Genomic DNA, 14,188 nt, shown 5'->3' with positions numbered 1-14,188 from the left:
GACAGTAAAATGAAAATTGTTTTTATTAGCTTTCTTGAGACTGAGATGTTAAATATTTTTCTAACTACACCACAGGCCCCATACAGACTGCCAAAATAAAGCTGCTTCAGATCACTTTGGAGGTATGCTGTTTAAATGTTGCATGCATCCTAAGAGTTTGGAAGCTGTGCCAAAGCTGCACTCCTGTCCTTAGGACTGGATCGTGGCTTTGACATGGCTTCCAGACTCTTAGGACGCATGCATCATTTAAACAGCATAACTCTAAAGTGACCCGAAGCAGCTTTATTTTGGCCTGTCTGTATGGGGCCTTAGTTTCTTGAAGAAGAATAAACAATATTCCAACTCAAAGTTGGTTGTCTGGTGATTTTAACTGTTTAAGATGTTTAATTTTGTATTGTGTGTGTGTGTGTGTGAGAGAGAGAGAGAGAGAGAGAGAGATAGAGAGAGAGAGAGCAATCTTTGCTGGAAATGACTAAAATTGGGTCTGTGCCCAGCCTATTTTATTCAGTTTCCCCACCATGTGGTTAAAAAAAAATACCAGAGAAATGATTCAGAGGCTTTCAGTATTATTTGCTAAATATCTTTTAGTTTCAGTGAAACTACTCTAAAGCCTCACACACACATGAACCCCAGGTACTTTGTTGCTGTTAACATGCCAGCAAGTCAACTTCAATTTATGGTGATCCTATGAATGAGAGACCTCCAAGACACCAACAGGCCTGCACATATCTTGCAAACTCAGGGTCATGGCTATCCATCTGCACTGTGGTCTTCCGCTTTTCCTACTGCCTTCCACCTTGCTAAGCACTATTGTTTCTAGTCTTCTCAAGGTACATCCAAAGTACAACATTCTCAGTTTAGTCATCTTGGCTTCTAGGGAGAATTCAGCCTTGATTAGCTCTAGGTCTCATTTATTTGTCTTTTTGGCCATTCAGTGTGTCCAGGTACTATGTTGTTCTTTTTGCTCTTCCTGTGTGAGTTAAATTAAGACCTGCCCCAAGTGAAAAATTCATGAAGACATCAAGAAACCTCATTTAAACTAAGGGGTACTGAGCTGAAACTGATGGGGACTGATAGATTATTCCCAATGCTATAGATTCTGCACTTAAGAGATGTAAAGGTTTAAAACAGGGGTAGAAATATATGGCCCTCCCAATGCTGGTAGATTGTAAATCTCACCATTGTTGGTTTGGGCTTCTGGGCTTGGGCTTCAACATCTGGAAGGCTGCATGATTCCCACTGCTGGTTTACACCAATGAGACAAAAGGAACTGCAATTAAGATTTCACATTTGAATTTGTAAGGCAGTATTGTTTAGTTGTAACATATGTTCTGAACCTTTTTACTGCAGTATAATGTAGAGTGGGCCCTTCTAATCTGCTGGAGTTTGGTTCCAGGACCCCCATGGATACCAAAATTTGTCGATGCTCAAGTACCATTAAATACAATGACATAGTAAAATTGTGTCTCTTATATAAAATGGCAAAATCAATATATAAAAATTTGGAATTTATACTTCATTTGAATATTTTCAAGCCACGAATGCTTGAATCCAAGGATAAAGAATCCATGGATTCTGAGGGCCAATCGTATTATAAACCGATATATTGTTATTGGAGGTAATGTTCGACTCAATAGACTAAGAGGGGAGCTGGCCCTGCACTAAGAAATGGGAAATTCTTTTACAATACTTGCGGAAAAGATAAGAACAGCTAGAAGTGACCTTCCTAGATTCAGTAGAAGACTAGATGTATAGCAGAAGCAAAGGGCTGTTGCCCATTTTGTGGCAATCAACATACTAATTTAGATCCAGAAATGAATCAGAAACTAGTGAAGAAATGAAGAATGTCCACCTGACCAACTCTCTGGCACTTGTACTCTCATCATGCATAACTTCTGCACATTCATGTAAAGGAAACTCCTTGGACAGCACATTACAACAGCTGAACCTTGGAACAGGTATAGATATTTCTTCACTTAAATGAGCAAAAAGTAGGAGGGGAAATTTCATAATAATAATAATATTAAAATAAATAAAACTTTTATTTCTATACCGCTTTTCCTGCAGATCAAAGTGGTTTACAGTCATTAAAAACTCTATGATCCGTGTCATAGTACAATCTATTATACATTCCAAGAGTACAATTAAAAATTTAAAACATATATAACAACAATTGGGCATCAGAGCATCATGAGCTTATTCCTATCTTAACCCTACTATCAAACTTAGTTTGATCAAAATTAAAATAATGATAAATACTTCACATTGCAAGAATGGAATCTGTAGTTTATCAGTTCACTTATAATTCTCCCTGCGACAAATGCAGAATTTCTGAAAAAATACAAACGTGTTCCACTTTGCCACATATAAAATAAATAATAAAAATAAAACTTTATTTTATATCCCGCTTTTTGTTACCACAATCAAAGTGGCGTACAACCTTTAAAAAATACAATATATACAATTTCTACCCACCCCTCCTTAAAAAAGGATTAAATATATCAACTACAGTCGACTCTTGATATTCACAGGGGTTAGGGGCACAGGACCTCCCCCCCGCCTGAAAGTCAAAATTTGCAAATAAACCAGGGGGCAAGAGCAGTGCACTCATATACGCCTCCATCTCCCTTCTGAAGCCTCAAAGAGTAGACTCTAGCAAGCTCTCTGAGGTCCTGGAAGGGCAGGGGAGCGCACATTCGCGGCTCTCTCCTTCCCTTCCAAGGCTTCAGGGTTATTTGGAGGTAGGAAGGAAGGTGTGTTCGTTTTCCCCAAACCTCTTCCCAAGGCAAGAGAGCTCTCTTCCCCAAGGCAGCTCCTTGTCCTGGAAAATTGTGGGGGGTTATTTTCCCCAAACCCCTTCCTAAGGGAAGAGAGCTGCTTGGGGAAAAAGGCAGCTCTTCATCTTGGAAAGTGGGGGGGATTGGTGATTTTTCTCCCCAGGGGAAAAGTCCAGGAGGGATGAGGAGGAGTGCATATGCAGCAGCCTTGACCTCGTGAACAATCAAAACAGTGAGTGTCAAAGCTGCAAATGTCGAGGGATGACTGTATTGTCATATAATCCGTGGCATAGTGTTCTGACTGACCAGTAATACTTTGAATACCTCAGTTTATCCCTACAGTTGTAATGACTAGTCACCAACAGCAATCAGGTACAGAAACACACTTTAATCTCTCTCATTTCATTTATCCCATTCTAAGTAGCTGGAGAGCCTGAGGGTTTATCTTCTTTGCTATTATTCTACATCTTAAATCAGGGGTGGGCAACTGCAGCCAGAGCAGGATTGTGTTCACCCATTCAGCAATGAGAGAAGTGAAACTTTCACCTTTCCTGTTTTAGGTAACTGTTCCCGGAGAGCCAGTGGTTTATCTCCCTAGGCATTATTCTATTATTTAAATCAGATGTGCACAACTTCAGCCAGAGCAGGGGCTAATATTCACCTCTGAATATCGAAGGAGGGTTATATTAACTATATTCAAGTGAAAGTCAAATCTGGATATCACTTTTGGTTGCAGTATCTAGGCTTCCTTGGGCCACTTCTAGATTGAATCTGAGAATCTGAGCAGATCTGGTAGTCTGTAGGAATGTAATTCAATGTTTTGGGCGGTGTTTTATGTGTGTGGTTTGAGGGAGTGTTAGGGGCTGCAAAAATAAATTGGGGCTAAAACCAGTCCGTAGTTCTTATGCTTCCCCACTCCTAGTTTAAGGTATACACTATCCCTAAGTAAGTAGACTCTGTAAGAACATTCCCCAAAGGAACTTTACTGAAGGCCAACTGGACTGTGTAGACTCCACATTCCATATTCATCTAGGCTCAATTTCTGCTAACGTGACTACCAGATGTCAACCCAGAATATAAAACCTGCAGAAGTCTTTATAGATCCTAATCACAGTTATCTTTGTTTCCTATCATTCTACCTTGTGATTTTCCTCCCCATGGGAAGAGATTATTGCAAATCCACAGTGCAATAAGGGGTATTATTATACTTTGAGTTCTGCTCCACAGGTGACACACAAAATTTCAGCACTAGTTTCATCTCTAAATCAGAGAGACTCAGAATTCGCCACAAGTTTTTTTTAAAAAAAACAAATCTTTCTGATATGCTTTCCAGGAAAAAGTATTTATAAAGCTTATGTGAAGGAGAACAAGGTCAGGAGAAATAAATGCACACATTTTTATGAAAGAGTGATACTGGAGGCATATATTCATTTTATTCTTCTGCAGTATTTCCTTATCAATATTATGCATCAAAAATCTCCAAACCCTGAGTTAAGCTCTTATGACATTTCTTGAAATTGTGTGTCTTGCCCATATAATGAGACTTTCAGCTTCTGTAATATGTTCATCGCTAATATGCAAAACACTGGCAAACTCTAGAAAATATTTAAATATTCTCAGGCAAGAAAGATTTTTCCAGCTTCTTGAAATGTTACAGAACGAAAAGAGTATTAGATCAAGACTAGTTATAAAAGCTTATAAACAATACCCTCCTCCCAGGAGTGGTCAAACTCTAACCTATGCTTATGGGCAACAGTGCTCTAAAGACAAATATTTGATATTTTCTACGATGAAAAATGAGTAAAGGAAATTAAAGTCTGAGAAAAAATGTTGAGCCAACTGCTAAAGGAAGACAGGGTAAGCTGAGCCATGCGCACACACTTAATCAAACGGTTCTGCCATTCCTTTCTTTGCCATTGAGCTACTGAGGCAAAGCCTAGCAAAGAGAAATCTGTGTTGAGTTGACTCTGCTAGACTTTTCCCTGGTCCTTTGCAGTGTGTGAAAGTACTCACTAGAATGGAAATACAACAAGCCATTCCAGGATTTGGGATGTTGCTGGCCTTTAATCATGAGCTGAGGGCTGCACCGCAGCTAAGATCCATCTTCTTAAGCTATCAGCTGGGCTGGGGAAAGAAGCTTTATGTATGCAAAACACAGACACAAATGTAACATATTATAAAGTAAGGTTCTTCTTTCTCAGCACAGCCAATGCCGCTGTGTTCTGTCCAGCTCTCACCTTATCCACTTTCCCCGCCCTGGTCCCTCTTTCCACTCCGGAAACTGGAGAACTATCTGCCCTCCCATGTGTGTATGTGAGAGAGAGATTTAAATTTTAAAATTCCCTTGCTCACTTATAAGGGAGGGGTATTAGACAAAGTAGCAGCCAATGACAGTGCAAGATAGTGATTGCCAAGAAAAAAAAGATTATTGGTTGATAGAGGTGGAAATGCATGCTGGGAATGCAGAAACAAAGCAGTGGTATAACTGAAAATAACCTGATGCAGTAATCACAGGGAAATGGTAGGAGACCAGTTTTGTCTTGAAGTGACTCCTTTTCGGGGAAGTGGTGTGGCTCTCAATGCTCATTAAGTTTGTTATATCTTTAAATGTGATATTAATGGGAGTCAAAATGGGACAGGATAAGGCATATATAGCTAGCGTAGACTTTTTTTTAGATGAAAACACAAAACCATATCAAGCCTTCACTTCCCATATCCAGTTTGGAGAAGCGGGAACATGAGAAGCACATGGCGGCTTGTCTGTGCTTTTTAGGCTCAAACCAGGACTTTAAACTGAGCTTACAACCACCACTTAAAACTAACTGGGAAAGACTTGTGAATTGATTTACTTGTCTAGATATGAAAAAAAGATTAGAATTCAATTATGAAATGCACATATAGGTTAAGCCCTTATGCGATGACATCAGCAGGGAACTTTTCACATTGTTTCACAGGCAGCCTTGGCAGATGCAAAAGAATAGTATAACATATCCAAGTCCTGTGCCAATATAAACAATTTTAAGACTATAATCCTCAACATACTTTATGGGGAGTAGGCACCATAGGACACAATCATACATATTTCTAAAGTAAACATGCATAGAACTGAATCTGAATCTTCTAGTTCCAGGTGAGTTATTCCATAATTTAAATGTTTTCCTTGACACATGAAAGGGAACCCGGAGACTGTGAAATCAGCATTCAAACATCAGTTCTTTTTAAAGCTGTAGTTCCTAGAGCAAATGGGAACAATTACAGGGGGGCTGGGAGGGCACACTGCCCCATGGCAAGTTGGAGGACTACCCCTACAGGGCTGGGGGCAATGTTTGTTCTTTAAAAATATTTTTTAACCACCAAAGTCTTGCTATGTCTTCCAGTGGCCATGGGAGACAGTTTCTACATATGTCTGGATCCCAGACCCAGACCATTTTAAACCCAGGAAAAGTCTATTTAAAAACTGGAAGTAAACAGATGTGTCAACATTGCCAAAAAAATCTGCGGTGGCTGTTGTGGCTCTTGGCGGTCACACACAGCCAGTAGGTTGCACTTTTCCAATCCACTGCCTAGAAAATTTCTAAATGTCTAAAAAACTGCCTTCTTTAAACTACCCATCAACCAAGGCTGCATTGGCACTGCAAAAATAATCCAGTTAGGTACCACTTTAACTACCATGACTCAATGCTATGGAATTCTGGGATTTGTTGTTGTGAGATATATAGCCTTCTCTGTCAGAGAGTTCAGGCGCGTAAACAAACTACAAACCCCAGAATTCCATGACATGGACCCATGGCACTGAAAGTGGGGTCAAGTGCTTTATTTCTGCAGTGCAGATGCAGCCTAAAATCTTAACCTCAGGCTCTTCTGTCAGCACCACTGTTTTCAGAAGTTAGGCTGGTAGCTATGGAGAGAGAGGAGGCCTTTTTCAGCACATTACAGCTATACTACTCTACAGCTGTACTACTCAAAGTAGTGGAATATGTACCAGTGTCCATATATGTATACGTAGTGGCATATGTACCAGTAGTAGTGGTATATGTACCAGTGACTAGACTGCAATGAGTTTCCAGGGGGAAAAGGGAGGGGGAGAAAGAAATGTAGCCAATGGACACAAATATGATGTCTGCACAATAGGGAATAGATCCGAGTTTCTTTAAGACTGCAAATCATATCTGTCCATTTACCCAAAAACATAAATGCATTTAAAAAGGTTTCCTATTACTAGTTTTATTGCTCTTCACTTTTATAATTTAGTTTTCTGTTTATTAACTGATCATTACTTACTGTAGCTATTTAATGCTATTTTAATGATGTGCTTTACACCATTTTGAAGGCTGTTTTAGAACAAAAGTAAGGGGAAAATATAATTAAATATCCAGTGCAAAGAGGGTGAAGGACTGAATTCATGCGAGATCTTCTTCCATGGTAGTTTCATCTTGAATACTAGCATTACCTTCTTAAAACCTCCTCTGCTGACTTCTGTATTCCATTTACAGGAACTGCTTTTTAAAAAGATAAATTGCAATGGCTGCAACCAACACTAACTGTTATTTATTTGGACAGACAACTTAAAGAATTTGGAACAATTGGCCCTGGATTTCAGCCAGAAAAAAATGGTAGCCCTGAAAAATACTTATTACTCACAACTGAAATCAATGAAGCAATGCAATTAATAACAGGATACTCAATAGGAATGAGACTAGAGATGGGTTGGGTAATTAGCTGATTAAGCAACTAATTAGTAACATGCCCACTTACCCTGTTCAGACAGAACTTGTTGTTCTTCCTGTAAAGATGCTGAAGACACTTCATGTTTTGTTTGTCCACAATCTTGCCAAAGAATTCGTTGATGGTTTTTATAGAAACTGCACAGACAGCAGATTTATGAGTTGGTTCTGAAGAATCTGGTTTACTTTGGGCAAATGCACCAAACAGAATATCATCATTAACATCAAGCCCCATTTCCTGGGCTAAGACTGCACCCGGCTTACTAATATAGGCAGCTTGTAGAAGATTAAACACCTCATTTGACCGCTTGGTTGACCTCTTTTTACGTTTTTCAGTATAAATACATTCAAGGGGCATTTCCATGTATGAACGTAGCTCAGAATCAAAAGAACAGAACCGTATGATCCTTGTGTGAAAAGCCTGGGAGTCTAGAGATTCTCTCTGGACAGTGAGAAAGTACACAAAGTGGTCCTTTTCAAATGCATGAATGTACTTAATGGGGTATGAATCCCTGAACTCTGGAAGGATGTCAATATAAGAGTAAGGCGTGAGAAACTCAAAACCATCCAAGGTTTCTTTTAATCTCCGGACTGATATTGAATGTAGCGAATGGCCTTGCTGAGATGAATTATTTACGGTATTCCCAACATAGAAGTACACAAATCTTTCCTTTTCTGTTACCAGAACTTTGCTGCCTAAAGGGCTTACGACACAATCAGGACACTGGTCTGATTCTTCATCCATTATCTTGGGATACATACAGTACACATTACTTCCAATGTCAGCAGGATTCCCAGGATGAATGACATGGCGCTGGCAAGTTCCTTTTGCAACACTCCCACAGCTGATCAGCTGATGATCATAGTATGTTTCTAGGAATAGAGCCATGTTCTTGTTATCCTTCCAAATGTTTTCAGATTGATTGAATTTAGGTTTACACTCTGTACAGGGAACACAATCTGGGTTCTCCAAAACAGGTCCAGTTTTGTACACAAAAACATCGTGAAGGCTTTCATTCAAGACATATATTTTATTGACAGCTCCTACATAGAAGTGATTCTTGTATAGAACTATATTTTGTATTGGTGTTTCTGCAGTGAAATTAAGGAGCTGGAAATTGACATTCAGATTCATCTCTGGCCTTGAAACTGCTTCTTTACACTTGCCATCACTCCTCTGTATGAAGACTATCAGAAATAATATAATCCCAGGAGCAGAGGTAGCAAAAGTCTTCATTACTGCAGATTTATCCTGTCAAAAGACATTTTTTAAAAAAGTTAGTAACAGGAGGTAAACTGTATAATATTTTGTTTGTCTGCTTATTTGTTTAATACCACAGAGAAACACAATGACAAGTTAAGGGCGGGAGGCAAAAACTAAAACTTCAGTGGTAAAAAGCAGCAAGAAGAGGAAACCTGTGCTCACATAGTGAACCAGCTGGCGGCACATAAACAAAACAGTACTTTTAGAAATGGAACCACCTTTCGTTAAAAATAAAACAACATAAAGTGCAACTCCATCCAAAAACTGAATTTTAAGGCAGTAGAAATTGCTAAGCATTCCAAGCTTCCAAATGTTCACTAGTATCTTGATACATTTTTGTACTAAAATATAATCTTTTATGATATTTTGACTTCTTATAATGGCAATGTGTTAATCACTACCTTTATTGACAGATTATATGCAAATCTAATCACAGCGTCATGATTTTAGTGTCTCTACTCTAAGTATGACTATATTTTACTTTAATCCATCGTGAGGGGAAAAAAGGATTATCAGCAAAGTACTTTTTTAAAAAAAATACATACACAAAACTTTGTTTTTAAAGCATGTGAGAAGTTTATCATCTATTATTTGCCTTATAACATTTCAGGTGCTTTTGGAGAGATTACTTTACGCCCTGAGTGGTGAATTTTTCATGTATCTTATTTATTGACTTATTTTGCTGATATTTTAAAAAAGTCCTTAGAGCAATAAGTCACTTAGTGTTCTTGGAATGCCTGGGTAGGCAGAAAAAGTCTACTGTATTAGACAAAGAACTGACAAAGCAGCTTGGCTGAGGAAGAACTAACCTAGCAATTTTTCCCCTTTTTATTCATTTTTGATGTGGTTTTCAAAGTCAGGAGACTCATGATTAGGGTGATATTTAAAACTTTAACATGGATAAATAAATGAATTGCAGTTTGAAACAGTGAGTTTTGCACCAGTTTTCAACATTATACTATATGTCACATCAAACATTGTTTTACTGATACTTAGGCACAGTTGCTAAACTAAATTTAGTTTCCTTACAGGAAAACAATTAACCCATCTAAAAAGAGTATGACCATATGCTGTTTACAAGATTTTGTGGAAAATATTATTTAGCTACAGATGAATAGTATTGTAACCACAAAGGCTCAAAGCAATTAGCTCAAAAAGAACTTTGATTTCTAGAATAGTGAAAAGAGCCTATAAACAATACTCATAAGACTCTTATTTTAGGAATACCAACAACACAGTTTTTGTTTAAATGATACATTGACATGGATCCAAGGAACATGCACCAGTAGGAGGTTAGAAAGGCAATGTGCCTGATTTCCACTGGACCCTATTTCACCACCTCCAGCATCCCATGCTGCATTGCTAGCCATTCTGGAAGATCATCACAAACATCAAGACTTGCTTCTGAAGGCACAGTGATAGGCATGGGAAAGCTCCACTGCAGAAATGGCATCCAAGGATACTGGCTGTACTTTTCCCCATGGCTTATGCTCTTAATCTGTGCAAACAGGAGGTTTTCCAGAAGGGATCTGTGCTTAACCCTAAGACCTTTACTGATTCTCAAAGCAGGACAACACTGTACTATGCTGAGAGAAATGGAGAAAGAATGAAAGGACAAAAAATACAAAGAAAAGTCAAATTCTAACTTTCTATGGCCCGCAACAGACTACCGCTTTGTGGCAGCCTGGGGCCAAAATTAGGGTTCAGGAGAAAGGAGCAGCTCCACGCTCCCAAACCCTAGTACACACCAATGGCGCCATCATGGTTCGGCCCTGTCCACATGGGGGCCGCCATGATGACGTACGCACCACACAGCGTGCAAACGTCACTCCCAGGAACTGGCATCATGGCGGTGCCCTTTTCCGTTTACGGTGCCACAAAAAGGAAGTCGCTCTAGGCAGCTTCTTTTCGGCAGCGCATCGTTGTCATGCCGTTTGGTGGCTGCGGCAACGATGTGGGGCAAAGACAGGCAGCATAAAGCTGCCCGTCTCTCGAGCCCCTATATAAGATAGGTTACCATAAATATCCATGTGGTGTAGTGGTTTGAATGTTGGACTAGGACACTGACAGACCAAAGTACAAATCCCCACTCAGTCAAAGATGCCCACAGGTGGCCTTGGATATGTCACACATTCTTAAAGGAAGGCAATAGCAAAGCCCCTCTGAAAAAATTCTGCCAAGAAATCCCCATACTGAGTAGTAGGAACAAATTACTTTTTTTAAATCTATCTATCTATCTATCTATCTATCTATCTATCTATCTATCTATCTATCATCTATTTTATCTTTCTGATCTCAGAGTCATTTGTGACAGCTACGAAAATGCAATGGTGTCTTGATAGCTAATATTTATATAGTTTCCTGCTTTCCTTTATTTTCTAGGACACATGCAAATTCCCATCCTCTGGGGCTGCTAGCTATACTGCACATACATAAATAACCTTGTGACAGAGACAATAGTTCAGGGGCAGAGTCCATGCTTTGCATGAAGGAGGTCCTAGGTTGGATCCCGTTGAAGGGAATAATGTTTTGACTCAGTATGTAGCCTCTGTATACATTCACACAATATTCCTGTTTTATTGAAAGGAACACATTCTGGAGTGATTTGTTCAAGATGATGCTGACACACGCTCAATATTGAACTCAAAACTCCCATCCCAATATTCATTACTCACTCTGACAAACAACTGATTTAAATATTTGATAGATGGAGACATTTTACTGCCTGCATCATTCTCTTCAGATACTTGAAAAAGAACAAGATCTAAGAGGGGACCATCACATAGGTTAGTTTCCACACAACAAAATAAGAGTTGGCAGAAAGAGCTGAGCTGCTAGAATGCATACAACCAACAACTACAGGAAAAGATGGGAATAGATAGGGAACCTCTGCAATAAGGAAAGGGTGGAAGCTCAACTCTCTGGCATTAAAAGATAGGCAGTGCTGTTTCACTGTATTACTAGTTGTATTCTACATTTTGCCTAGGGCTGCCTTCAGACATACCAAGGGCTGTCAGTTAAGCCATATATGTGTGCATAGCATTCTCTAGGCATACTGTTGCTATTAGCTGTCTTTAAGTAGATTTCAACTTATGGAGACTCTATGAATGAGAGGCCTCCGTTACTTGGTCTTCAACAGCCCTGATCAGGTCTTGCAGACTCAGGGCTGTGGCTTCCTTGACTGAGGATTTTATCACACAGAGGCAAATTGGTTAAATCCCATGCAGAAACGGGATTTTAAAATCCACTTTTGCGGGTTGTTTTTCAGACGTGTTGGTGTCAATAAGAAACAACGCGACATTAATCTGAATGGAAAGTCGACAAAACACACTTCTTTTTACTTTCTGGAAGTTCCCGAAAGTAAAATGGAACGGGTTTTGTCAACTTTGTGTTTGGATTAATGTTGCATTATTGCTCACTGAGGCAAACGTCATCTAGACAACTACTCGCTTTTGCAAGTTATTTCTAATTTCTGTTTGGGTTAACACTGAACGTCATGTGAAAAACAACCTGCTTTTGTGAGTCTTTTTCACTTTAAATCAAGTTTCTGCACAGGATCTGTCCTGTATGATAAACTTCTGAGTCTATCCATCTCGAATGATTACTTCCTCTTTTCCTACTGCCCTCCACCTCATCAAGTACTGTCTTTTCTAGTGAGTAATCTCTTTTCATGATATGTTCAAAGTACAACAGCTGCAGTTTAGTCATCTTAGCTTCTAGGGAGAATTCAGGCCTGATTTGCACTACAACCCATTTCATTGTCTTTCTAGCAGTCCACAATATCTGCAGAACTCTTCTCCAGCACCGTATCTCAAATGAGTTGATTTTCTTCCTATCAGTTTTCTACACTCTCCGGCTTTCATAGCCATAAATAGAAATGGGAAATACAATGGCACAGACCATGCTACATGCCTTTAAAGAACTGCAACTGTTCCAGGGTATTTTCTTCACAAGACGTAACAGAATTGTGATGCACAGTATAAAAGGGTCCTCCCAAGATTTACAGAACTGGAGTGCAAAAGTTACCCATACTTCATTTTTATAGAAAGTACAAAAATAAATCTGGCATTAAACTGGATACTGTGGCTGCTTCTTTGTTGCTGGTTGAAACCAATACATGAAACGTAGTCAACATTAGGTCATTTTAAAATAATGATCTTCATAGAAGAAGCCTTTTTGAACGCTTCTTTATAGAATAAGTCCTTTGAGAACATTCAGCAGCTTAGCATTGGTTATTAAATTCAGTGAAGTGCTCAAAACCAGCATAACCTCAAGCAAATGAGTAATTTTCTTTGAAATAATGAATGAGACATATGCTCTTTTTGAGTATTTGTTTAGCAGAGTGAGATATATAATACCAACAATGTCTACGTAGAGATTTTTCCCGTTTGGATTCAATATACAAGTTACTAAAAGGAACACAAACAACACTAATAAGAGATCTGTGGGCAGACAACAAAAAGGTCTCCCAAAGACCCAACACAGCTATCAGCTAATCTGTTTGTGGAGAGCATGATCTCAGTTCCTTCTCATCATGGAAATCCATCTTGTATTATAGATGGTTTCTGGCCAACCACCACAAGTGTGGTCAGCAGTGACACGTCATGTTACTGGAGGTGCAAAAATAGGTGTCGTGGTTGCTAGGATGACGGTGGAAATGAATGTGGCTTGACTAACATGTATTACTGAATGTGTGAGGTCAGTTTTCCCTTCTCACTAGTAGGCATAATTCCTACCATCATATGGAGTTATATTTGCAATTCCTTTAATGTCCTGATTACACACTATGACAAATTCCAAATCCTAAAGAAACTAAACTTTCTACAACCATCTGGAAGCTACAGATTGGACAGGATTTCTCAGTCATCTTATTGTTCTATGGTACAGTCATCCCTCAATATGCACAGATTCTTCATCCACTGATTCAAGTATCCATGGCTTGAAAATATGAGATATATATACACACAGGCACACATGCACACACAGACACATACAGAGTCAGCCCTCTGTATCCACAGATTCTTTATCCACAGCTTGAAAATATTCAAAACAAGTATAAATTCCAAATAACAAACCTTAATTTTGCTATTTATATAAAGGATAGCATTTTACTATGCCACTGTATTTAATGGGACTTGAGTATTAATGGATTTTGGTATCCACGAGGAGTCCTGGAACCAAACTCCTCCAGAAAATAACAAGGGTTCACTATATATGTGTGTGTTCCAAAAAACAAGCCTTGATTTTTTTCAATTTTTATATAAGAGACACCATTTACTATGCCATTGTATTTAATAGGACTTGAGCAGCCAAAGATTTTGGTATCCACGAGGGATCCTGTAACCAATCCTCAGAAGATACAAAGGGCCCATTGTATTCCCACTCAGAATTACAGGATTGTAAGGTAACTGATGAATCATCTT

At 39.0% G+C, this 14,188-nt stretch overlaps 1 protein-coding gene across 4 annotated transcripts in view; it reads right to left on the bottom strand.

Moving 5' to 3' along the window:
* Positions 1-14,188, bottom strand: part of LOC149312284 (hepatocyte growth factor receptor-like) — a 123,792-nt gene that overhangs the window by 85,092 nt on the left and 24,512 nt on the right. For all 4 annotated transcript variants that reach the window (XM_089524332.1, XM_089524336.1, XM_089524335.1 and 1 more), the window contains exon 2: positions 7,533-8,753. In XM_089524332.1, the coding sequence (XP_089380458.1) occupies positions 7,533-8,738 (1,206 nt within the window). In that variant the 5' untranslated portion in view covers positions 8,739-8,753. The remainder of the gene's footprint in view (positions 1-7,532; positions 8,754-14,188) is intronic.

The sequence above is a fragment of the Sceloporus occidentalis genome, unplaced genomic scaffold, assembly GCF_023333645.1.
Source record: "Sceloporus occidentalis isolate IW3139 unplaced genomic scaffold, rSceOcc1.0.p SCAF_5, whole genome shotgun sequence".
Taxonomy (NCBI): Eukaryota; Metazoa; Chordata; class Lepidosauria; order Squamata; family Phrynosomatidae; genus Sceloporus; species Sceloporus occidentalis.
Note: the sequence above shows the minus strand (reverse complement) of the source record. Positions and strands in the feature narration are given on the sequence as shown.